Below are 25,512 nucleotides of genomic sequence, written 5' to 3' on the forward strand. Positions count from 1 at the left end.
TAAAATTCTCCGTCATGGAGCAGCGAGTATGAGCCTCTATCTTGTTATCCTGTCTGTTTATCCAGCAAAATACATCTTCAGGTTTTGGTCACTGAATACATGGACCTTCTGAATAAAGAAGTGAAACATTCTCAAGCTCTCAAGTGTTATGACCTGGAAGAACACCAAAGTTAAATAAATAAATGAGAATACTGAGCTGAGGAGTGAAAAACAAAAGGCCAAATCGTGACACTCATAGCCAATTAATGGATATGTCCATAGAAACTAGAAAACTACATTGTAAAAGTAGTGATGGATCAGCCTCAAGTTAGTATCAAAGAAACATATGAGAACAATATGCAGCACTGCAGTGTTAGAAAATGATAAAACATATAAAGTTAAGGACACTTGAACAGCCCCTCAGTTTTAGCACCAACGTTTGTCAAAAACAGAAAAAAAAGTCTGTCAATATGCGATTTAAAATGATCAAAAATATAAAATTCGATCTAACTTGAAATAAAAGGCACATTTATTGTGTAAAATCTTTGAGCTGTGATAATGTAATTTTCAGCGTGACGGCAATATGTAGCAATACAACGATAAAAAAGGAAGAAAATAAAATAAAGTTATTGGTATAAAAAGTCACCCTATATTATAACTATTGGGGGGAAATGGCTTGGTTTACCATGAATTAAAAATACAATTTATTATATAATTCATTTAAAAAGGCTAGAAAAAGGGATAGAATGCATTCAAAAACAGAAGAAAATATTTCAACAAAGAAAATGTTTAAATATCAAATCACCTTTTGAAGTTATTTGTTTTTGTGTTTTCACTCTATGACTGTTTATGGTCGACACGTTCCCTCAAACGCTCTCTCACTTCGTGTCTTAGAAACCAGACGTTCGTTTGCTGGGAAAAACAAAAGTTTCACAAACCGTCACACTTGCAGATTTTATAGCCGATCCGCTTTTGGCGAGCCCTCCTCCTCCTGCTGTTGGGCAGGGGGCGGGACTTACTCGCACCCTCGGCTTTTAGAGACCATCCGCGTTGCGATGGAGCCAAAACACGCGCTCCTTCACTCGCGAGCGGTCACTCCGGAGGCCTCCCGTTTCTTCACGCACGGAGCTGGAAACATGGCGCTGGTGAGCGTCTTCTCATTCCGTAATTCTCCACAACTTTGGCTCAAGCTTGAGCTTTGCGTAGAACTGTGTTTCATTGTTTAATGTTTGTATCTCGATAGTTTTATTAAAATAATGTTTTTTCTACTTTAAAATAGATGTCAGTTAAATTATGCATTATACTTCTGAGTACATATTTCTCACAATAACTCATTGCATGCACTGTTAATCTCTTTTTTTTTAATGTATTGTTTGCTTTTTTCAGGTGGACATAACATTTGACTTCTTGAACAACTCCTCTGACAACATCTCTGAGGAGTCGGGAGACTTTGATGATATCTTCGATGAGCCATGTGGCCAAGCGCTCAGCAGCGACTTCAACAAAATCTTCCTCCCCACTGTGTACGGAATTATATTTTTCCTGGGAATCATCGGGAACGGACTGGTCATCGTGGTCATGGGCTACCAAAAGAAAGTCAAAACCATGACAGACAAATACAGGCTCCATCTCTCCGTCGCTGACCTGCTGTTTGTCTTCACCCTGCCCTTCTGGGCCGTGGATGCTGCCCAGAACTGGTACTTTGGGAGTTTCATGTGCGTGTTTGTGCACATGATCTACACTTTGAACTTGTACAGCAGCGTGTTGATCCTCGCCTTCATCAGCGTGGATAGGTATCTGGCCGTTGTAAGGGCCACTAACAGTCAAGCCACCAGGAAGCTGCTGGCAAGCAAAGTGATCTATATCGGAGTGTGGCTGCCTGCCGCCCTCCTCACCATCCCTGACCTCGTGTTTGCACGGACTCAAGCCTCCCAATCCTCGAACTTTATCTTCACCAGCGATCAAAGCTTGGAGACGGCTGACTCCAAGATCGTCTGCCAACGCATCTACCCGGAGCAAACCAGCCAGATGTGGACAGTTGTTTTCCGCTTCCAGCACATCCTTGTGGGCTTCATCCTGCCAGGTCTGGTCATCCTGATCTGCTACTGCATTATCATTGCTAAGCTCTCCCAAGGCTCCAAAGGTCAGGCCCTGAAAAAGAAAGCACTGAAGACCACAGTCATACTTATAGTTTGCTTCTTCTCCTGCTGGCTGCCCTACTGTGTGGGCATTTTCCTGGACACCCTCATGATGTGGGGCACGGTTCAGCCCTCGTGCGAGCTGCAGCAAGCTGTGGAGAAGTGGCTTTCCATCACTGAAGCGCTGGCTTATTTCCACTGCTGCCTCAACCCCATCCTCTACGCTTTCCTCGGAGTCAAGTTTAAGAAGTCGGCCCGCAGCGCGCTGACGGTCAGCAGCAGGTCCAGTCAGAAAGTGACGCTCATGACGAAAAAGCGAGGACCTATTTCATCCATCTCCACTGAGTCTGAATCTTCAAGCGTCCTCTCAAGTTAACTTCTTCTTGAGAAAAAAAAAGAACTCGTGCTTGACCTTGTTTTTTTGCTACAAATTGTACAGATGTAAAAAAAGAAGAGTTTATACTTATGGATGTCTGTTGTACAACTCAGTTTCCAAGTCCATCGCAAAAGTGTGTAGCAGAGTGTCTGCATAAATATCTTTAAAAAGTGGTTGTAAATAGTTCTGTTTCGCACTTAAGTTGTGTGATTGTTCCAAAGGCTTTTATTTATTGTCGTTTACACTGGTGTTTTTTTTTTTGCAAATGTAAGTAACTGCATGCTGCTTGTTTTTTATTGTTGCTGTTTTTTTAAATAAAAGAAATCCTGTTTTTTTATATTGACTCTGTGTGTTTGTGTTTTCACTCCTCTTGCCCTCTGGGGTCAAGGGTTGGGGGAGGAAGGTGAGCCTGTTGTTGGGGGCAGGAGGTGGGGTCTCACACTAATGTCCCCACCTGATCCCAGTGAAAAACAGCTCCAAGTACACCCTGTAATTGCTGGAACATCTGTGCACCTTTAACATCTTACGCTGCCATGACACAAAAGCTCAAAATCTTCCCGCGTAATTAAAACCCATATGGCAGCTAAACAGCGAAAAAAAGCTCTCCTTTGACCTCTGTTTTTTGAAACTTTACATGATATAGTGGTGTCATTGTATATGACCTGTTTACAAACCAAATGTGCTGCACAGAACGGGTCTCGCAGTATCATCACAGTGACACAACTCACTCTACTTGTTCTTTTATCTGCAACACTTGGAGATTTAATCAGGGTGAACTGGTGATGTTCAGGCTGCAGACCAAAGGAAGCAGACAACAAAAGAAACGCAGGAGAATGGAGCCGACAGATTCACTCTTGGCATTCGGTCACCCCTACAGTGGAGACGCATTTCCATTTCTTTACATGTGTAAAAAGGTGTGAAGTGGCTTCATCAAGTCATTTTAGTGCCATTCTGACTCCTCTGGTCTCTTGCAGGGAGGCAGGATAAAGAAGCTTGGCCTTCAGTTGGAAATGTACTTCAATGATTTGCATAGCAGAAGGAGATTTACGGTCTGTCTATCTATCTATCTATCTATCTATCTATCTATCTATCTATCTATCTATCTGTCTGCCTGTCTGTCTATCTGTCTATCTATCTATCTACCTGCCTACATATCTATCTATCTATCTATCTATCTATCTATCTATCTATCTATCTATCTATCTATCTATCTATCTATCTATCTATCTATCTATCTATCTATCTATCTATCTATTTATCTATCTATCTATCTGTCTGCCTGTCTGTCTGTCTGACTATCTATCTATCTATCTATCTATCTATCTATCTATCTATCTATCTATCTATCTATCTATCTATCTATCTATCTATCTATCTATCTGTCTGTCTGTCTATCTGTCTATCTATCTATCTACCTGCCTACATATCTATCTATCTATCTATCTATCTATCTATCTATCTATCTATCTATCTACCTACCTATCTGTCTATCTATCTATCTATCTATCTATCTATCTATCTATCTATCTATCTATCTATCTATCTATCTATCTATCTATCTATCTATCTATCTATCTGTCTGTCTGTCTATCTATCTATCTATCTATCTATCTATCTATCTACCTATCTATCTGTCTATCTATCTATCTACCTACCTACATATCTATCTATCTATCTATCTATCTATCTATCTATCTATCTATCTATCTATCTATCTATCTGTCTGCCTGTCTGTCTGTCTGACTATCTATCTATCTATCTATCTATCTATCTATCTATCTATCTATCTATCTGTCTATCTATCTATCTACCTACCTCCATATCTATCTATCTATCTATCTATCTATCTATCTACCTACCTATCTGTCTATCTATCTATCTATCTATCTATCTATCTATCTATCTATCTATCTATCTATCTATCTGTCTGTCTGTCTGTCTGTCTATCTGTCTATCTATCTATCTACCTGCCTACATATCTATCTATCTATCTATCTATCTATCTATCTATCTATCTATCTATCTACCTACCTATCTGTCTATCTATCTATCTATCTATCTATCTATCTATCTATCTATCTATCTATCTATCTATCTATCTATCTATCTATCTATCTATCTGTCTGTCTGTCTATCTATCTATCTATCTATCTATCTATCTATCTACCTATCTATCTGTCTATCTATCTATCTACCTACCTACATATCTATCTATCTATCTATCTATCTATCTATCTATCTATCTATCTATCTATCTATCTGTCTATCTATCTATCTACCTACCTCCATATCTATCTATCTATCTATCTATCTATCTATCTACCTACCTATCTGTCTATCTATCTATCTATCTATCTATCTTAATTTAATGGCATCAAATGTATTTAGCATCACACAACTCATCAGTCACTGTCGACTAAAAAACACATATGGACAATGCTTTTACCCAAATGGCTGTAAGTGGCTGGTTGAATGCATACATTCTTCAGTGCTCAGAGGGCCCCTGGGAATGGCCGCTGAAGTACACGGCGACTCCCTTTCATACATAATTAAAGCTTTTAGCCTGCGTGATGACACAATATTCAACGGCCAAATAATGTCGCAGAGAATAAATAAACACGCCGCCTCTGCACTCATCAATTGTTCCCGAGTTTTGTCGCTGAAGTTGGTGGGAGTCGGGGGTTAGATGTTTACTTTACAGGGTTAGAGGCCAAAGCTGTTGGACCGGACAGGAAACTGGTTCTACTGTTGATTTACCGCCGTCATGTATGGACAGTGACACACAAATGGCCCTTCGTGAATGTGAGGGCCACTTGTTAAAATGGTCCGCTATCACGTGTAAACATCACAATGAGAATTGGGTTCATTTAAGGCCATTTTGGGATGTTAGAGGAAATATAAATAATAATAATAAATTGTGGAACATACACGTTTGTGCGCATTATCAAGAGTTTCATCTGTTGCAGCTCACTCACAAGACCGGTAAAGCTGATTTTCTGGGTAGAAGCGCAATTCGTGGGTGTACGCATACTGGAAGTGCAGATGATAATCACGACCAAGTTGTTCATGTAGGAGGCACAGATGCAGAGTACTGTCAAGTTTATAACCTATGGTTCAGCATACATTACAAGCAAAGGGTTAGGTCTGCGAGAACCTGTCAAGCAACGCTTATATTAAATATCAAATAAGTTCATTGTTTGTTTGAGTGTTAAACTTCTATGTTTGTCAAAGGACAGATTCCATTTAAGCACCTATCTGATTCACTTATGGCCCCATTGTTTAGGTCAGAGAAGTCAGCAGAAAAGAGACTGTTTCCTTCATTAGGTGCTTAGGTGGTCAACAGCCTGAGAAAAGCTTTGAAGAACCCCCCCTTCCCCCACAACCCCAAGCCTCGCTCCCAAGTAAAAGGGCACCATTAACCAATCCGGGCTTGGCAAAAACCATTCCTGCAAAGGTCACTTGCTTGGTCACTTTGTGCACTCCACAGAAACTGTGAAACGCAATTTTACGGTGTCGCAGTGCCTGTTATGTAATTAGTGGTTAAATATTATGGACCACACAAAGTGTCATTGCTAGGTGTGAAAAAAAAAAGTTTAGTCAAGACAGGATGAATTTTATTTTATTTTATTTTATTTTATTTTATTTTATTTTATTTTATTTTATTTTATTTTATTTTATTTTATTAAAGAAAGACAGTTATGTAAAGTGACTTTTGTTTATTGACCAAATCATTATTATTCAAATTTATGTTTATGCTAATACCGTTAATGTTAAATCAATGTCAATTATAATGCAATTTCTTGAGATTAGACTCTAATTCTACTTCAATTGCAGTTTCCTTCTTATTTGTTATTCAGAATCAGAATCAGCTTTATTGCCAATGTCTGTGAGGATCCACCAAATAGGTAAGGGCTTTGGTACATTGTGCAATGATGAACAAAAAATAACAAGTAAATAATTAAAAAAATAGATGGAAAACATAGAAAAATAACAAATGAACAAAAAAGCAAATAATAAATAAACAAAAAACAACAAATAATCAGTAAATAATCAATATAACAAATAAACCACAAACAACAAGGGCTGTATCATCCTCAACAAAAAATCAAACAGGAATGACAATCTCTTTAATTCTTAATACTATTTTTTACTGTTATGCAAGCCATACTTATCAGGAACTTTTAAAATCACTTGTTTCTAGTCGGATACCGAAACATCCGGTTGCTTTTGTGCACTGCCCAAACAGGTCCTTCTTTCCGGTACAGGAGCATGCCGAGAACAGCTGTTCACACATTGACAACCAACTGTTAAACGTCTTCGCATCTTTTTGGGGACAAAAGTCAAAAGCAGAAATGACTAAAGAAGAAGTACAAGGGTAAGAACACACTTCATGTTGATGTATGCAATCGTGACGTGCCACAGTTTTGCAGAAATAGCTCACGTCATACAGCGTCAGTAAGTTGATGTTAGCATGCGGCTAATGTTGCAGTGACAAGCCGTGGATTGCGTCATCTCAAGAGTTTTAAACTTTGTTGACCGACCTACTTTCTCTGTTTTCACCTGATTTGTCTGCGTCAGTTGTGAGGATAGTTAAGAGGAAACGCCAATTTCCTGCTCTTGTCGTATTTTGTACCGAAACGTCACTAAGACAATCCTGCGACAACTTTTAAGTCAGAAAAAAGCCCCACCATAATATGAAGCCTGCTGTAATCCAGTCGTTTAAATAAAAAAGCGTGGTTATACGCAGGAAATATTCATTCAACTGAAGGAGACAATTCGAATATTAACTTTACAGCCCTTGTAATCTAGTCTCTTTCTCATATCATTGCGTTATATTTATATGATTTGTAGCAGTTTACACATCTAGCATTAATGAATGTTAAATGTTTCAATAGCATCAAACGTTTTATCAATTTAGTTGCCCTCCCAAAATCAGCATTATAGATCACAGATAAATCTGTGTCTGGCTAAGTCATTCGACACATTCCTATGTTAATACCAAGCAGTTTCCCTTCTGGCTGCTAGCCACGCCATAACATTTGCAGTCAAATAGGAATGTTGGAGGTTCAGCAATATCTCAGTTTTAAGTACAAGAAATATCAAAATGACACTGGTGTAAAGGGTCAGTCTCTGGGGTTCTGTCTCCAACACGCTTCACTATCATTATGTTTGACAAAAAAGAGAAGAATGACAGTGCAAATCATGGATCTGTTCGCAAGGTTTACTTTCAAGTTTTTCATCTGTTTTTTTTCCAGTCTTCAATTTGCAGTTTCACTTCTGCAGAAGGTTTTCAGTATTGAGCAATTTTTGCTTTTCACCTTTATGACATTTTCATTAAACCACAGTGACTTAGTAAATGCTAGTGGATTTCCCACGTGTAATGTAAACCTCCATAGTGTGTCATTCTGTGGTGATACCCAAGCAACCAGTCTGGGAGTGTTTGCATCACAGTTAATTATCCTTTGATTTATTTACATTCGTAGTTTCCTTTACATTGGTACTAATTCTGGACTACAATGATTCCTTGCCATTAATTGTAAATGATTTTGCAAAGGCCGTGGGGTGTATGAATCTTTATAATTGTACTCAGTTGGTCCCCAGACCACACTAGCAAATGGTAGCAAACACACCATGTTGTTTCACTGGTGTTTCCCATTCAAGTAGTCCTGAATTTTCATTTGTACTCAGTAGTTTTTAATATATAATATACATGCTATGACCTTTTTTCTCTCGCTTTTTAAGGCGTGTTCTGGAATATAGCCTTCAGGTTCCTGTCATGACAAGACTGGTATTTACCTATTGGCCGTTTGCCAAATTCTCATAGGTGACTTGTGCTATATGTACTATAATAACGAGTCGGAACAAAGAAGTTAAATGTTCAGGATACCGAATGTACTAAAACAGGAGGTGGATCAAGAGCCTGTCTTGGAGTTGTTCATTCTGTGAGGCAAATATTTGTTGTTTTGGCTGGATTGGACCCTGCTATTTCCTATGACTGGATTTTGCCCATAGGCTTCCTTTGGGTAACTACACCTGGGCTAATGCCAAGAAAAACCTCATTCAAGCACCTGCATTTTCCAAACACTTAAATGCAAATGTTGGCCTGGTTTAGGGAGTGCAGAGTTCAATGATTTTATGACAGGCTGTCTGCGACCACAAAGTTTATGGCACTACTGTCCCGACTAAAATGTTTTTCACCTTTTCAACAAGCAACTATCTGCTGTTTTTAAGTACTTTGAAATGCATTTTTAAACAGTTAAAAAAAATAAATAGATGAACAATATATCAGTTCTTAACATATGCACAGTTTAATTATTCTAATTCTATGGATTTCTCCTTATTCTATAGTTTAATTATTCTAATTCTCATAACAGTTTTACATTTCTTGAACAATGTGTGCTTCCTAAGAGAGCTGCGCTACAATTGAGATTTTCTTTGTCTGTAAACTTTTGAAGGAAAACATGCTTTGCCTTTATTCACAAAGCTTTTTGTACTTGGAAAAAGAAACAATGGCACCGAAGGTAGTATGCACTTAAAAGCCGAACTTAATAGTTGGCTTCGTTTTCCCGGGCGGTCCAAACCTTCCTATGGGATGGAAGAAAAATAGAAGGTGGAAGTTGACTTGGATGTTTATGTTGTGTGTTTCTTCCTGTCCCAGAGCCACGGAGGAGGAGCAGCAGGCTCAGTCAAAGAAAGCCCTTAAGAAACAGCAGAAGGAAGCCGAGAAAGCAGCAAAGAAGGCTGAGAAACAGGCCAAGCTGGTCAGTTTTTTTTTTCGTGACCTCACTTTACAGCTGGCAGAATGTCAGTGTCTGTCTGTGCAGGACATTGCAGGCATGGTTGGCCATTGAGTGTGGGGGCATGAGACTCCATTGTCAAAGTATTCCTGTCATTTTTGGGTTTGTTTATGTCTACCTAAACAAAGTGCTGTTTCCCTTCCAACCCAGTGCACAACAAAGTCACAGCTTCTCTTAACAGACAGCCATCTCACTCGGAGACCATGATAACATCTTGCTTCTGGCTCTTAAACTGCAGTTTTTCAATCCATGTTTTTGCCAACTGTGGCTTTACCTTTGTTTGATTACATTGAACCTTGTTGATATTGTCTGCTTTACACCACAATAAAAACGCCATTTTTGGAAATTGATTTCATCAGTCTTTTTCTACGACAGTGGAATCCCTGAATCTAGGGATGTATTTTATACACTGGAAGTGTTATAGATAGTGAGAAATCTGTGTCTGTCTCGAGGTTCTGAAATCACAAGATGTATTTACTCGATATTTTTTTTCTTCAGGCTGCTGACCAACAAACCACTGAGGAAGATGTAAGTGTGAATTTTAATTTACTTTCATTTGGCTTCATTCATGCATAGTCTCCTAATTATTGCCGTTCAGTGAGACGGTTGAGTGAATATTCATTGAGTGTCCTGTATTTCCTGAACTTTATTCATTAAACACCTGGTCACAATCGCAAATCAAAAAGATTAGGGACATGCATGGTGCTGCTATTACGAATGTAATGTTTGGCATTGTTGCACACATTTAATATGAAGAATCTGAATTTAGTTTTGTCTAAAATAAGCTATTCAAATGCATTTCAGGACTTTGCTAAGGACCGATACGGAGTTCCAGCAATGGTTCAGTCTCAGCAGAAACTGGGTAAGTGCTGGGTTTTTTCTTGAGTAAAACATAAAGTAATACATTGATTTTGTTATTCATGATCTCTTTGTTGATTTACGGAGAAAGGCTTTGTCTACAGTGGACTTCATTTGCCCATGAAATTGTATGACATGGAAAATCATACAGATGGACTTACTCTGGATGGAGAGTGCATCTGTGTGTTGTTGTTATCTAATACGTTTATTTAGATTTGTTGGGCTTGTTAACAACATGCTTAAGATTTGAATTTTCTCTGTAGGAAATTCTCTTAACAAATAGATAGACTTCGATCGAGCTGCCCCTTTAAGCACGATGTACTGAAATACTAGAATAGAATGAGTATTTGAAGACAAAGCTGTTGGGCTTATTCTTTCACATCATTCAACTCTTGACTGAAGACAAATGAATCCTCAATTTGAATGATGGTGCTTTGACATTTCATTTTGCAAGTTCTCAAGTTACTTTTGTCTTCATTTTTTCAGTTGAACATAGCCTATAACAAAAGTCCATGCTGTTTATTCATTTGATTACAAATTCTCTCCTGTCTTTGATGATCGGAGAGATGCAGAGATTTGGGGCTGAATGCTGGGGAGGTGGCAAGCAAACCACTCAGTCGTCCGTCTGTCTGGAGGCTCTTTAAGCTCCAGTGGCAGCGAACAAAGTGGGGTTGCATTCACCTGCATGCCGAACCCAGCCACAGGGATAAGGCGCATCGGGGTGGGGTGGCTGCTTTCATGTGGGCTGATGTGGAGTTCTCAGCCAAAAGGCAGCCCGGTTTTTGGCGCGATAGTCTTTGTGTCTGCCTCATGAATTAGCTGATAACAAGTGGAAAGCATGTCTGAGTGACATTTGTGAAACTGGAGTCGATTTTTCATGAAGCATCAAGAGAATGGCAAAGTGAGAAAGCTTCTGATCTTGGCTCCTCATGTGTCTTATTTGTTAGATAGGTCTGTAATGTGAGTGCATTGTTGTGGGTTTGGCGAGACAGATTTTCATATTTCTCTCTGCCTTTGGGTTTCTGCCAGTATTAAAAGCGATGCAGGTTTCTTGATCTAAACTGGGGGCACAATAAGCCGGACAAGTTCTTTGTGTTTCCGTGTCTCAGACAGAGCGCTGGTCCTGGTCCAAGACCTGACTCCTGAGAAAGCTGACCAGCTGATCTGGCTACGCGCCCGAGTTCACACCAGCCGAGCCAAAGGTGAGATCACTCCCTTGTCTTTGTTCACCTTCCTTGGATTAGACAAACTTACTTTTGTGACAAAAAACACAAACACCCAGGATTAGATGACCTGTGAGCTTATCTGGTGGTTTACCACTGAAGAACTTGCCCTCAGGCCACGTTCCCAATGTCACTTTCTTCTCTTTTGGTGAGAAGTCAACAAAGCCTCCACCTCACTGCTCTTCTATTTTCCCATGGCCACGCGGAAGCAAGTGCGAACAAATTACAAACGAAAGCAAGAATCTGTTTGATTAGCACCCTGATATATAGAGCTTATCATTTTCAGACCTCACTCACACACCCATACTGGACCACAAAGAAGTTAGAAAATTATTTTGACCGTAAATGAGATGATGTAACTCTCGTTGAAATATATGACCTCATGTTTTTGCCTTCTTTTCTCTGCTCTCATCCATCTTGCTAGTTCAAAATGTGCGTTTTTCTTTGTGGTGTATTGAGAACTTACTGCTCTGAAACTGATAGTGACTGGACTTCATCTTCCATCTGATTCAGCGCTGTAAACAAGATCTGCAGTTTAAAATCTTCAATAAGATCTTAAACTGTTGGAAGGTTTCAGTTATTAAAGGTAGCGTTTTGAAATGAAATTATTATTTTTGCGGTCATGTAAACGTGAGATTTCATATGTTAGGTTAGAAAACAAATTCAAAGTATTTCGTAATTCTTCAAATATTTGACATAAATCTACTTAAGAAATACTACGCTAAAATGTGAAGTACTGAAACATTTTTTTGTCACTATTTACGTCAACCTAAACAACTCTTCTCGGAATAACTTCCGCGGTCAAGTGTCACTCTGCTCATGTCCTCATTCTCTCTGCCATATGGAAGGATATCTCACATGAATAACATCCTGATTCAGTCTGAGATCAGGTGCATCTGTCTGTGAGATAATGGCTGTGCCCCTATCCCCACGCCCCACCCCCACAGGACATAAACATCAAAGTACCTGGGTGGTCTAACTGGTCAAGACTTTGTTGACCGACTCATTGACACTCTTAGTAGGACTTTGTGTGTCGAGGGCTACAATCAACCACTTTGAAGTTTCCCTTCAGAGATACTTATTCATCTAACACTTTATTTTACTGATCGCTGTGGTTGGTTTGTTTTTAGGGAAGCAATGCTTCTTGGTCCTGCGTCAACAGCAGTTCAACGTGCAGGCCCTGGTCGCGGTGGGAGATCGTGCCAGCAAGCAGATGGTCAAGTTTGCCGCAAAGTGAGTTCAAGAGACTCCGTTTCCTGTTTGAAAATGGGAAAACAATGGTGGGAAAATCCGCGACCCTAATGGTCCACTGGTCCATTTTCGCACATTCTGAGGTGGAGGCTGAGGAAATCAATCATTTTTCACCTGACAAGAAAAGCAGGGTGGGATACAGCAGTGTTTTAATGGAGTGGTTCCTGCTAACATGGCAGTTTGATCAGAGAGGCGTTCATTAAAACCAAACATTGTTAGTGACTTGAGTCGACCTATTGTTGTCCATTACTCCTTTTAGACAAGACAAAAAAATCTGTTGTTGACAGATACAGCTGTAGTCTTAATGGGAAGTTGCTTTTTTCCGTATCACACTAATGATTGTAGCGCTGAGACTTGAGTGTCCGACATATTTTGTGCCAGGGATGTACAGATACTAACTGCTATTCCGACTTGAACCGACTTGACCTCAGTTGCCTGATCAGACTGACACAGCTTCTTGCCAGACATCAAAGTCAAAGTATCTTGACTTTGGCCTGCTTCTGCTGTTACCCATTAGCTTTATATGATTTTTAAACTGTCATTCATCTTATCTTCATCTAGGTACGTTAGAAAAAAAAAACATTCGACTTAATATCTTGATGTGTATGTATATTTGTGTGCACGACTTCCTCAATTGGGTTTAGCAATATAGCGTGCTTGGTCAGTTGAGTGGTTGTGTAATATTTAACCAGGACTAAAAGTGATGACACGGTTGTATAGATAAGAATGATTTACATCACGCAGGCTTACAGTTGGTTGCGTGTGTGGTTGTTTTGGTCATACTCGAGGCGCAGCGGCTGTGGCTTTAGTAACAATTGGTACTTGACATTTTTGCTCTATATGTTTTTGATGGAACAGCATTTCAGTCTATTTTGTCAGGATAGTATTGCTAACATAATTCATTGAAGGATATGTTTTTATTTATGGTAAATAAAAAGCTGTCTTTATACCGGTTACAGGGGTTGGACAGAATAATGGAAACGCCTTAAAGCTTTTTTTTAGCTTTAAGGTGTTTCCATTATTCTGTCCAACCCCTGTATATTCTCAAAAGAAAACGTAATTCTTATTATAATTTAAACAGACGTAGAAATAATATTTGTAATATCCTATCTTGCATAGACACAAACCATTGTGTGATATGAGACAAGAGCTGATGACCAGGTGGTTTACCTCACTCGGATCATGCGTGTTTACGTATTGAAGTCATAAAACAGGTGGCATCGTCTTTCCCTTTCACCCTGCTTTCTCATGTCTGACTCGAGTGTTTGAGATGATTGACTTGCTAAGTAAGATCCAGGATTACTAGTAAATCCTCTAATAATCATGTTCAGGGCAGCGGTGGCATTACTGGGGAAATCTCTTCCCACTCATTGTGTGTCCAAGCCACTTCCAAATGTATTGGTTTTGATGTATCTGGACTGTCAAAGTTGAGAAGGTTTCTGCCTGAAATCATGGCTTATATCAAGCCTTTATTTCTGAATCATAATGAAAATAAGCTCATTTAATCACATTTACCATTCTTAAGTCCAACCCCTGGTCAGTATCTCCTGCTGAAGGGCACATGGCGACAGCTGCCCTGGAGAAGAATGAAGAGCTGTTTTCCTTGATTCCTGTCTCTCATTACTTCAGTGTAATGAGAAGTGAGGGATTACCTTTAATTTTCCTGCTGGTCCAGTTTCATATTTTGGTCTGAGATAAGCTAGTCATTTAGAAAATGTACTCACACTTTTGTTGAACATCTTGGATTTGAGGAAATATTTGCCAAATAGATTCAACAAATATGTCTTGTATATTCATATCTAAGTTCTCTATTGACCTTGCTTTCACCTCACAGCATTACCAAGGAAAGCATCGTCGATGTGGAGGCCTCAGTGAGAAAAGTGGAGCAGAAGATTGAGAGCTGCACCCAACAAGATGTGGAGCTGCACATTGAGAGAGTAGGCACATTTCATTTTAGCAATCAGAGAAAATGAAACCACTGTGTTTTCGCACTGAGACGAAAACATTCATCTCCCTTCAGTAGTTCTGTAGTAATATATGATTATGCTCATTTTGTGGATTATGTGACACTACAAAACAGATTGAATCTAAACAGTTGGCTATTACTGTCGTGATTGTCTTTCAGTAATGTTTTCAGGCTCATAAAATAAATATTTAGCTGATATTTCTTTACCTTAAGCTGCACAGAGAAACTGTCTCAGAGGTGACGCCTGAAAGAAATGTTGCCCTTTGATGTTTGTTTTTTTTCTAATATACGCTGTGTACTTTTGAGTCTTTTGAAGATTGAATCGAACCGTTTGTGGCTTTCTGCCAATGTATGTTGATGGCGTAAGATGTTTTTTTTTTCAGATTTTTGTCATCAGCCAAGCTGAGCCTCGCCTGCCTTTGCAGTTGGAGGATGCTGTCAGGCCTGAAGGAGAGGGTGACGAGGTAAAGGATGGACATAGTGATCTATGAATTCTAGAATTTAACTCGGTAACCGCTACAACGTTATATGAAGTGCTACGTGTTTTTTTAAATTTGATTTCATATTTCGATATTCTAAGAGATGCAGACCATAGCAAACATCGTTCCCCAAATGCCTGCCAGTCTAACATCAATGTCCCCTGGCACTTAGCCGTTTGTGGCAGGATGCTGCAAAGAGTTTAGCTCATACCTCCGCAAGGAAGTCTGACCTCCCTGACCCCTGAACCTGTAGTTCCTCCTGTGATGAAACATTTACTCTTTTGTTTGTCTTTCTATATTTGCTCCTGACTGTCTCTCATCTTCTGCTTCTTGTGTTACAGTTGATCCTAGTCATGTTGTATGACAACACTTCTTATGTGGTGTTTAAAAAAATACAGCAGTTCTTTTTCAGTTGTTGAGAAAAATCTCTTGTCTGGTACAGAATTCAAACTTTTTTCAGGAAGTAAAATACATTTTATACTACTTTAATACTAATAATGTTATCGATTTATTTTTGGTTTAGGATGGCAGAGCTACCGTCAACCAGGATACACGACTGGACAACAGGGTGATTGATCTCAGGGTAAGTCTGTTTTTAATGAGAAAAAAATATATAGAATATTCCCGCATGATGGCGTATTCCTTCTCTGAAATGTAGATGAAGCGGTGTTTTTGACACGTCTCTCTGTACGTGTGAAAAATGCAGCATCAGTGAACAGAGTTGTGTTGTTTTCAAGGCAACACCTGTTTATGAAACACTTCACTTTGACTTCATGAACACCTCAGATCCAGGGAAGCTGTGAAGTGTTTCCCACACCAGTAGATGGACACTCTCAAAGGGAACCATAAATCCTCCCTAGTAATGGAGCTCCAAAACAACCGCCTTTCCAGGCGAGCAAATGAAAGGTGCTCCGCTGTGGAAATGTTCTATTTTCACAAGTTAGTTGGATCCAGCTGTTGTTTGTCGTTTGTGTATAATTTGCACCGGTGCAAATTTGTTCTTCTCATACTTCCGGCTTCATGTATTAGCCACAACATGATACTGTTTAATGCTTTTCACCCCTTTGTTTTGTGTCTTGTGATCTGATCTGATCTGTCATCTGATAATAGTCATGCACCACTGTCTCACCAAATACCAAATATTAATGCCAAAATAGTTTGTTTATCACTCTTTTTGAGATTTGGAAAATCTCGACCTGGTCAGATGATTCTGTCCTATCACATGCCTGCTCAGCGAGTGGGCGTGGTCATAGACTGCCAGAACTTGCCCCAGGTAGATGAGAGCCGTTGAGAGTCGACCGTTTTTTTTTTTCCGATGGTGCCGTCTAGATAAGATAAAAACAAGATGTTCATATTTTATTGAGACACTATTCATTGTCACTGTTGATAAAAGACGACAGTGGAGATTAGCTCTGTTTGGGTCAATTGTCCTCTGGGACATGGGTAATATCTTGAGTGAACCCGAAGCTGGTTTGACCTAGGAAGCCTGTGCTAGGAAACGATAAGAATTTTGTTTTTTGTGTTTTCACCACCTCATTTGTTTTGGTTGACATTTCTCGTCATTGATGGCTTGTCTTCAGGGAAATGTGTCAGCAGGAGTGCTGTATATTGTCATTGCAGTAGTTTGAGTTTTCAAACACGCTGGAACTGTGCTCTTTAAAGGGTGTTTTGGGGATTGCCAATAATGTCATTATCTGCTTTGATTGAAGTGTTTGGTCTCCCTGTCTTGGTTCCAGTATTTACACTCCTAATCATAGGTTTTGTGCTCCAGGCCCGTCTGCGTGTCTTGACTTCAGCAAATTGGTGATTCACCATTTGTTGAACAAGGAGTGTCGTTGCCGTTGGTTGACTGACTTTTGCACATCTAGTCAGATCTGTGTTGTTTTTTTTCCTTGTAGACAACCACGAGCCAGGCCATCTTCCGACTGCAGTCCGGGGTGTGCCAACTCTTCAGAGACACCCTCACCAAGAAGGGCTTTGTGGAGATCCAGACTCCTAAAATCATATCTGGTAAACACGCCCACCTCCATCGAACCCAAGCCGTTGAGTCATTTATTGATTCTTTGTTTCAATTTGATTTCAACACCACCACCCACAGGTGTTCAGTGAGTCACCATGTGACAGTTGAAGCTGTGCGTGACCACTCTCAAGTTCAGTTTAGATTTAGTGAGTTAAATCAAGAGTGAGACTTGCAGCTGAGGTACACAGTGTTAGTTTCACTGAAACATTGATTTAAAATGAATACAGGAAGGACTTGTCTAGTTAGTCCACATTATAGATTGTGGTTATTATTATTATTGTTGTTGTTGTTCATTCATTATGTCCATATTATCTGCATCCAGTGGCTGTGTTTACATCCTCTCAAGTGTGTAAAATTTACTGTTTGTGGCTAAAAAGAATCTGGTGTTGGAGATTTGGTTGAATGGACTGAATGTCATCCACAGCACCGTCTTGCCTTCCATAAACTGGACTGAGAAGTCCTGAGAAGATACCAGAAAGAAATGCGCTGGGAGTGTTCAGCAGTTACAAAAGCGGTGCTATGTAATTAAAACACGATTGGCGTCAGTCAAACATTTCAATGGAGCGGATGAGGAAAATATTCCCTTAACAAGTAGTTTGCGAAGAGCTTTGTTTCCAGATGCCCTGTGGCGTTTGCTTTGGAGCAAGCTATTCCCTCCTGTGTAATCATATGAGCGAGAGTGATAACAATTCTAATTGTTTTCGTTCTTTCAGTTCACAGCTGTCATCTGTTGTTTTTGAGTACAGTGTGACGACAGCCGCCAACTTTCACTTCCTCTTTTCGAGCAAACAAACGCAATCTTGAATTCAAATTTTACGCGGGCAGAGGGCAGCACGTTTTGTCGATAAGTCATTTTTTTTCCCGCCGCTCCGAAACCACTTTTTCCTGCCTGCTTACACCCATGTACTGCCAGCCGTTGCTGTGGTGTGAGCCTCCGCCCTAATTTTTGTATGAGAATATTGTATATACGTAGTATGCTCCTTTGATGTGTCAAACAAGAAACCACAAATCTGTTATGTAAGTCTGTGCTGTCTGCGAAAACAGGAGGCTTAAAACACGTTGTTTGGCTTCTGCAGAATGTGAATGTTAATTCATCGCTTTTTCTCATCCAAAATGGTGAATAATTTGGGAATCAATTAGCTTATTAGCTTGTCTTATTTTTAGCATCAAAGCTGGGATGTCAATTTGTTCTATAATTTGCTGTGAATTAATCACTTTATGTTTCATGAAAAACCAAGCGTTAGTTGCCAATAGATATACAGATGTTTGGTGTAAATAGTAAACAGCCGTGCATATGCTTTTTTTTCCCCACACGAGTTGTGTCATAAATATTTCAGATTTCAAGGACAAAGGAAATAATGACAACCCAACGACAGCTGAAGAGTTCCTGACTTGACCTTTGGAGGGTTTTTCTTCAAACTAAACAAGAGGTTTTAATTGCTATGTGTCTATGTTTGTCTCCACCAGCTGCCAGTGAAGGTGGAGCCAACGTCTTCACCGTGTCTTACTTCAAAACCAGCGCCTACCTGGCGCAGTCGCCCCAGCTGTACAAGCAGATGTGCATCTGTGCTGACTTCGACAAGGTTTTCTGTGTGGGACCAGGTGAGAGTCCCTCCTCCTCCCGCCCACGATTCATTTATGCTAAGAAAGAAACGGAAGACAGGAGATTCATTAAAAGCTTCCAGCCAATTCTCTGAAAGGACTGGTTGTGTGCTGTTGGACACAGTTTTCCCCTGTCGCCTAAAACATAGCTGTAGCTGATGGCATGTTTATTGCACAAGTGTTGAAATGGGACTGTGGACTAACCGAGTTTGAGAAAGGCTCAGCAAACACTGCCCCCGTCTGTTCATGTGTGTCAAGTCACTCGCTCTGGATTGCAAGTGGTACGTGGTGCGCAGCCTCAGTGATTTATATGTGCACCTCTGTCAGTAAATCCTCATTGAATTAACAATCTGAGAAGGACAGGAATCCAATGGGGAGCTACAATTTTACACATTACTGAAGATGATTTGTTACAAGGTGCATCTTTCAGCAGAAGAAAAAAACATTTTTACATTTCCATTTGGCAGTTGTGTTCCAAGATAAATATTTGGATTCCTACTCACTGAAAATGAGAACATAGTTGAATCGGTTGGTGCAACAATGACCAAAAAAGTCAGTCCATTGCATAATGTAGTGTTACAGAACTTGCATAGACTCTTCTGTTGCAACACTGTACTTTTGTTGGAATTTGTGGCTTTGTGACTGAAGTGTGTGCAACATTGATAATCATAGTTGCTAGAAAAGAAGTTTTAATTCTACATTGTGACATTGTAAACGTTTCATTAACTCAAAACACATTTGCTCCTTGAGTGTCGTGTTGGTCATGTTTTAAAAATGCTTCCATTGTTATCTGTATGTTACTGTCTCTTTTGTGAAGTTCCGACTTTGTGATGTCTACGTGTGCAGTTTTCAGGGCTGAGGACTCCAACACCCACCGTCACTTGACAGAGTTTGTGGGTCTGGATATTGAAATGGCCTTCAACTACCACTACCATGAGGTGATTGACTCCATCACTGACACAATGGTCCAGATCTTCAAGGGCCTCCGAGACAAGTAAGACCACAGGACTTTTGAGATACTGTTTGAGTTACATTACTACCAGCAACCAGCCAGACTTCTTAGTGAGATACAAAAGAGAACTTTGGTGCTATTGCCTCCTAGTGGTAAGAAAAAGTCAGTGCACTCTCAAAAGACTCATCGGCGTGGAATCTGTCTAAATGCCATAAGCTTCCTAAAACATGAATATACTGTCAAACTTTTCAAGAGCTCATTGTTAAATGATCCAAAGTTTCTTCATGTAAACATTGCTGTACGTACAGTAGTTGAACATGGATGGATTTGTGCCTTTCATTCACATTATTTAGATTCTATTTTTGTCTCTTTAGTTTAACATCTTAAGTCTACAAGTCTATATTTTTTTCTTGGTCGTCAATCTTGACATATTCAGCTTCTCTCTTTGTGGTGGCAACATTTTTCACTTCTTCTTGTGCTCAGCTTCCAGACTGAGATCCAGACAGTGAACAAGCAGTACCCCAGCGAGCCCTTCAAATTCCTGGAGCCGACTCTGAGGCTGGAGTACACAGAGGGAGTGGCCATGCTGCGGGAGGCAGGCGTGGAGATGGGCGACGAAGATGACCTCAGGTGAGACGTGACCGCCACTCAGAGGTTCAGCTGTTGGACTCAAAAGTTTCTTACACCCTCAAAATGATGAGCTGCTTTTGTGCATCACAAGTTACCCTTTTTGTCCTGTGTATTTTTCTTCTCCAGCACACCGAATGAAAAGCTCCTGGGCCGCCTCGTGAAAGAAAAGGTATGACTCAAGTGCCACCGGTGCATAATAAAAAACAATATTGATCGACATCTAACATTTTTGTGTTCTGACCCAAGTATGACACCGACTTCTACGTGCTGGACAAATACCCGCTGGCGGTGCGACCTTTCTACACCATGCCTGATCCAAACAACCCGGTGAGTTTTTCACCACACGCCCACTGTATATATCTCCATTTTAATGCAACTCTTAACGGCCTGCTGTGTCTGTGCTATTAAATCACCGTCTTCACTGTTTGCCATTGTTTCGGAATGAGTTCTGCCTGATTTCCCAGAATTATTGACGATGATTTGAATTATATTTAATGTTCTTAACATTAAGAGCTGAGCCAAAAGGCAAAGCTTCAGATTGTCTGGTCAAGATATGTTCCTACTCCCCTTTATAGATTAGGTTTGGATCACAGTAGAATTACTGCTCTTCCACTCGGGGGAGCCAAAGTCTCGGTCTCTTATTCCTGGCTGCTGCCCCGGTGACCTGACCTCGGATAGGCATCATTGCCTTTTTTCTCCGACTCATGTCTTGTATTTCAATACAAACATCTTCCAGAAATATTCCAACTCCTACGACATGTTCATGCGGGGGGAGGAGATCCTGTCTGGAGCCCAGAGAGTCCACGACGCCCAGCTGCTAACTGAAAGAGCGACCTTCCACCAGATCGGTGAGCACACCTCAATTGTTGGATAAAACTACAAGAATGAGTCAGTCCGGTAAATTAAAATGACCAATCCGGTTCATTTCAGATCTGGAGAAGATCAAAGCGTACATTGACTCCTTCCGATTTGGGGCTCCCCCACATGGAGGCGGCGGCATCGGTAAGACAGTCGAGAAGGTGATGTGTTGAATTTCCTGTCGACTGACCAACGTGTGGTCCTCTCAGGCCTGGAGAGAGTGTGCATGCTGTACCTGGGTCTCCACAACATCCGCCAGACCTCCATGTTCCCACGTGACCCCAAGCGCCTGACACCTTGATCCAGTAACCACAAGAACAACCTGGGATCATGTGACTCAGATGATGGTGAAAGGGAACATTCTTAGTCCAGACAGGGGAGAGGAGCTATCAAACTAATCGGATCATGAATAATAAGATAGACATAATCACCACAGAGGAGTGAGTTTTACTGATTTATTGCTAAGGTGTCTAACAGTATGTGATCAGTCTGTTTACAAGCAGCCCTTAAATGCACTCTGAAGGTCTTGGAGTCTGTCTTTGTCAGTACTTTTCTATCACTTTAAGACCAGCACAGACTAAAAAATAACCTTCTAAATTGGGCCTGAAACATGTTTTTCTATGTAAGGAAATAGCAATCATGGCTAATAAAACATTTTCACTCCTTACGTGCTCAGTCCTCTTATTATATATGTGATTAAAACGCTGCTTATATGCTCATAGATAATACTGGCTTTATTGGAGAGAGTAACTGATATGTTGAACAAGTCAAGGCTGTTATAATTCTGAAGATGATTTTTTTTCAAAGTGCTTCAGTGTTAACATCCAAGAACTAGTGATGGGCTTCATGGAACCGTGTCCTCATTTTCAGAGCTCAGTAGGTGGCGCTCTCGCTTTTTTTTTTTTTTTTTGTTTTTTAGAAGAGGTTTTATTGATATGGTTGTGTTGAGAGTGCCATCTAGTGGGCTATGAAAATTAGAGCATGGTTTCGTGAAGTCTCCGAAGCCCATCACTACCATAGACGTGAATCTTGGACGTTATTCAGTAGCTGCGCCACTGAACTGGAGGATAAAGAGGAAGATGTTGACAACGTCCATGTAGATGGAGAGAGCTCCGTAGATGTATTCTTCTGGACTGATGGCCAACTCACGGTTCCCGATGAGAAGCTGGGTGTTATGAACTAAAAACTGCAGACGGATGAGACATCAATGAGTCTCCTTCCTAAAATGAATCGCTGATATATTTGTCTGTTTGATAGTCAGCACCTACCAAAGTGTAAACGATGGCTCCAATCGCTGCATACAGCATGTGAACCCATGAGATCTGTGGAGTGATAGTCACCGTGATGACCCACTGTATTGATGTTGAAATTTTGGACAGAGATTTCTTACGTATTTGAACGAGAGGACCACCGCAGTAACAATGCCGACGATCGTGAGCAAAATGCTGGCGATACAGAGGAGCCCGCCGCAGGAAGTGAAGTCCACCTGCGGTAAGAACGGTTACATTAGTCGTCCAAGTCAGAATCTTTAAAGAAAGGAACGAAAGAAAGCTTGAAAATGAACTGCTGTGTCAAGTCGGTGAAGTTAGATTCACTTATATCCCTGGAACACTATAAATATTTAAAGACACAGGGATCTTCATTGTAATGTGAGACGAGGCGTTCTTTTTCACAAGCAACAAAGGAGCGGCTTGTCTCCATCTACCTTGGTCTGGAAGCAGAAGACGGTGACAGTCACGCACACTATCATTGTGATTCCCATGGCAATGAACACTGCTTTGGTGTCATAATAACTACACAAAAAATAGAAAGGTTAGACGAGTAAAAATTCACCACACACTGGTTTAGTGAAAAAAATAGAATGGCACCTCGAGATTGTTCCCGTCATGTAGGACAAGGTAAGTGTCTGGGAGAAAGAAGAAAGGCATGGACAGTTTAGCCAGGGATTCATTTTGTTTATATCCTGTTATGTGCTCTGTAATTATGGCTGATCTTCGAATGCAGCAGCCAGTTGGGTAATAACTGGAAACGCAGGCTACTTACATACACTCCCAGCAGCACGAGGTTCCATGGAAAACGTCTCCTGAAGATAGAATGGGTGTTCAAAAAAAGTTTGTGGATAAAGACAGGTAAAACTATGGAAGCTGAAAGCTTGTACCTGGGCTCTTTACAGCAAATGAGAACGCAGTAAACCACAAAATAAGTAACTCTGTGGAGAGATTATAGCCATGTATTAGTTCTGTTTATGGTGTCTGTAGCTGGCTAGTTTTGCTTGTATTATTATTTTTATTATTATTATTGGATTATGTATCTATCCATATTTGTTTTTTTTATCAAGAAAATTATTTAAAAACCTACAAGCATTTGTAAGAAAACCCTATATGAGGCTGTTAATCATATCCAGTTTCCGGCAGCTTTATTTTGAAAGTCCTGAGGAAGGAGGTAACTCTGACTGATGACCTTTGAGGTTGAGTTTTGCTGTTGCAGTGCTGAAATAAATATGAGTCTCTGGAATATTCATGATAACGCTTGATCATTTCTGTCTCATTCGACTAATAATAAGTGCGGTTACACATATTTCATGTACACTTTCACAGTTGGCAAGAAATGGCCATATGATCAGCTCCGGATACAACACCACATACAATAGAATCCTTGTCATAAATGATCATCTCTGTCACTATGGGGAATAAACGCTTTGGATGTTCTCTCATTCATTCCCCGCGGTTGGCTTCTTCTTTTGTCTCCTTCGCGTGTCTGACTGGAACACTGTGACGCTACTGCCATCTGCTGTCCATTTGGACTCATTGCACGCGGAATATTATAAACGAGTTATGTAGAAAAAAAAAACACTGTGTTGAAGCTTGAGCTGCATTAACTCGACACTGTGAATACGATTTAGTTACCTCTTTACTTCCTCCTATTGCATTCTTATTAAGTGGTATTTATGTATTGCAAATTTGATCAACATGATCTTTTTAATATTCAATATTTTCCACTGTTCTGTTTATAGTCCATGTGATTTTTTTTTTTTACTTACAACGAAGCCCAGTAGACACCAGGGTATTTGATGACAAACTCTCTCACTGGCTCACTGGGAAGACACAAATGACAACAGCATTGTCAGACAACACAGATTTACACAGGCAGTTATTTTTGACGCGGACAGCGACCAACACTCACACGAAGGTGAAGACGGCCACTATTGAAATGGTGACTGTGAGTTGAGCCGCCACGATTAAATAGACCTGTGTTGAAAGAAAAGGTCAAAGACACGCTTGGAAAAGTGAGAAAGATGTTCTGGGGTGACGCCCCGTACCTTCCTGATGAAGGCGTGACGAACAGAAATGTTGTCCCAGGAAGAGTTTTGGAAATCGTCCACCTCTTCTGCAGAGTTCAGACAACATCAAACTTTACATCATAACACAAGTGCGACTGTGTCGAACCTGGGCTGTTAGAAGGAACTCCTGCACACAGAGTCGATACAGTGGGCATCCCAGGAGGGAACCCGGGGGTGGCCCACATCCCAGCCGGACCACCGTAGCCAGGCGGTCCAGGAAACACGCCGGGCCCCGGGGTGTAAGATGGAGGAGGGGGGAACGAGGGGCCATGCTCTTGCTGGTTGGGGTCATTCTTTGGATGGCGTAATGCCTCCTCATATGACGGAGGCTTGTCCAGTTTACTTGTCATTCTAAACACAAAACCTTCAGAATAACAACACCGTTCATATCTCAAGCTCAGCAGAAACATTGTATTTAGGCAGAGAAATGAACTGACCTGCTCAAGTCTGCGGTAGCTCTCCTTGTTCCTGGTGGTTTTGTAGACTTACCGCACAAGACGATGTTATCTTTGTAACTGGATATGTGGACTGAAACCCACACTCTTGCAGGTGTCTCCCCTCTGAGGACTCACATGAGAGAACTGGATGAAAATGCAACAAATATGATAAAAGTCAGACTGAAATGCCAAAAAAAGAGAGCAAAAATAAAGGACAGTGCCTCTTCCTGTTCTTTACTTAAGCAAATATTCCAATGGGACGGTTCCTCAATAATTCAGTAGGTGAGCAATGGAGCCTGATGGCGAACGGTAGGTCTCTCTCTTTTTTTTTTTTTTTTCCAAAATAAAAGCATTGAGGGGTGGAAGGATGCAGGAAACGTATTAAAGAAAATACATTTTCTTCAAAAGTGATCATAGGTCTAAGTCACATATATTTCACGTCGATATTTCACGCCTCTCTCAAAGTTGTCAAAAAGGCTCATCTAGCTTTGTGTACTGATCAAATGAGGAAAATGTGTAATAAAACATCTATTTCTTTTGAAATATAACTGTTAAACTATATGTATATATTCATCAAATATAGTGTAGTCGGTTTCTTGTCCATTG

General features: G+C 40.4%; 3 protein-coding genes across 3 annotated transcripts; 2 read left to right on the forward strand and 1 right to left on the reverse strand.

Moving 5' to 3' along the window:
- The first annotated feature begins 1,048 nt into the window (after window positions 1–1,048).
- On the forward strand, window positions 1,049–2,830 carry LOC128765774 (C-X-C chemokine receptor type 4-like). Its single transcript, XM_053876836.1, has 2 exons — window positions 1,049–1,124; window positions 1,366–2,830. The coding sequence occupies exons 1-2, from the start codon at window positions 1,116–1,118 to the stop codon at window positions 2,491–2,493; spliced, it is 1,137 nt and encodes a 378-aa protein (XP_053732811.1). The 5' UTR covers window positions 1,049–1,115; the 3' UTR covers window positions 2,494–2,830.
- Window positions 2,831–6,709: 3,879 nt separating this feature from the next.
- dars1 (aspartyl-tRNA synthetase 1) lies at window positions 6,710–21,796 on the forward strand. Its single transcript, XM_053876834.1, has 18 exons — window positions 6,710–6,868; window positions 9,152–9,254; window positions 9,789–9,818; window positions 10,095–10,152; window positions 11,258–11,350; window positions 12,502–12,604; window positions 14,457–14,559; window positions 14,972–15,052; window positions 15,591–15,650; window positions 16,966–17,077; window positions 18,555–18,689; window positions 19,536–19,683; window positions 20,125–20,271; window positions 20,398–20,440; window positions 20,518–20,598; window positions 21,008–21,119; window positions 21,202–21,273; window positions 21,339–21,796. Exons 1-18 carry the CDS (start codon window positions 6,846–6,848, stop codon window positions 21,428–21,430), a joined length of 1,596 nt encoding a protein of 531 aa, XP_053732809.1. The 5' UTR covers window positions 6,710–6,845; the 3' UTR covers window positions 21,431–21,796.
- Window positions 21,738–24,999, reverse strand: LOC128765776 (protein lifeguard 3-like). Its single transcript, XM_053876840.1, has 12 exons — window positions 24,907–24,999; window positions 24,576–24,820; window positions 24,449–24,516; window positions 24,313–24,377; window positions 24,170–24,223; window positions 23,288–23,338; window positions 23,173–23,212; window positions 22,998–23,035; window positions 22,835–22,922; window positions 22,520–22,615; window positions 22,398–22,451; window positions 21,738–22,315 (listed from the first exon to the last, which is right to left on the reverse strand). Exons 2-12 carry the CDS (start codon window positions 24,817–24,819, stop codon window positions 22,166–22,168), a joined length of 948 nt encoding a protein of 315 aa, XP_053732815.1. The 5' UTR covers window position 24,820; window positions 24,907–24,999; the 3' UTR covers window positions 21,738–22,165.
- Window positions 25,000–25,512: the final 513 nt, after the last annotated feature.

The sequence above is a fragment of the Synchiropus splendidus genome, chromosome 10 (assembly GCF_027744825.2).
Source record: "Synchiropus splendidus isolate RoL2022-P1 chromosome 10, RoL_Sspl_1.0, whole genome shotgun sequence".
Lineage (NCBI taxonomy): Eukaryota > Metazoa > Chordata > Actinopteri > Syngnathiformes > Callionymidae > Synchiropus > Synchiropus splendidus.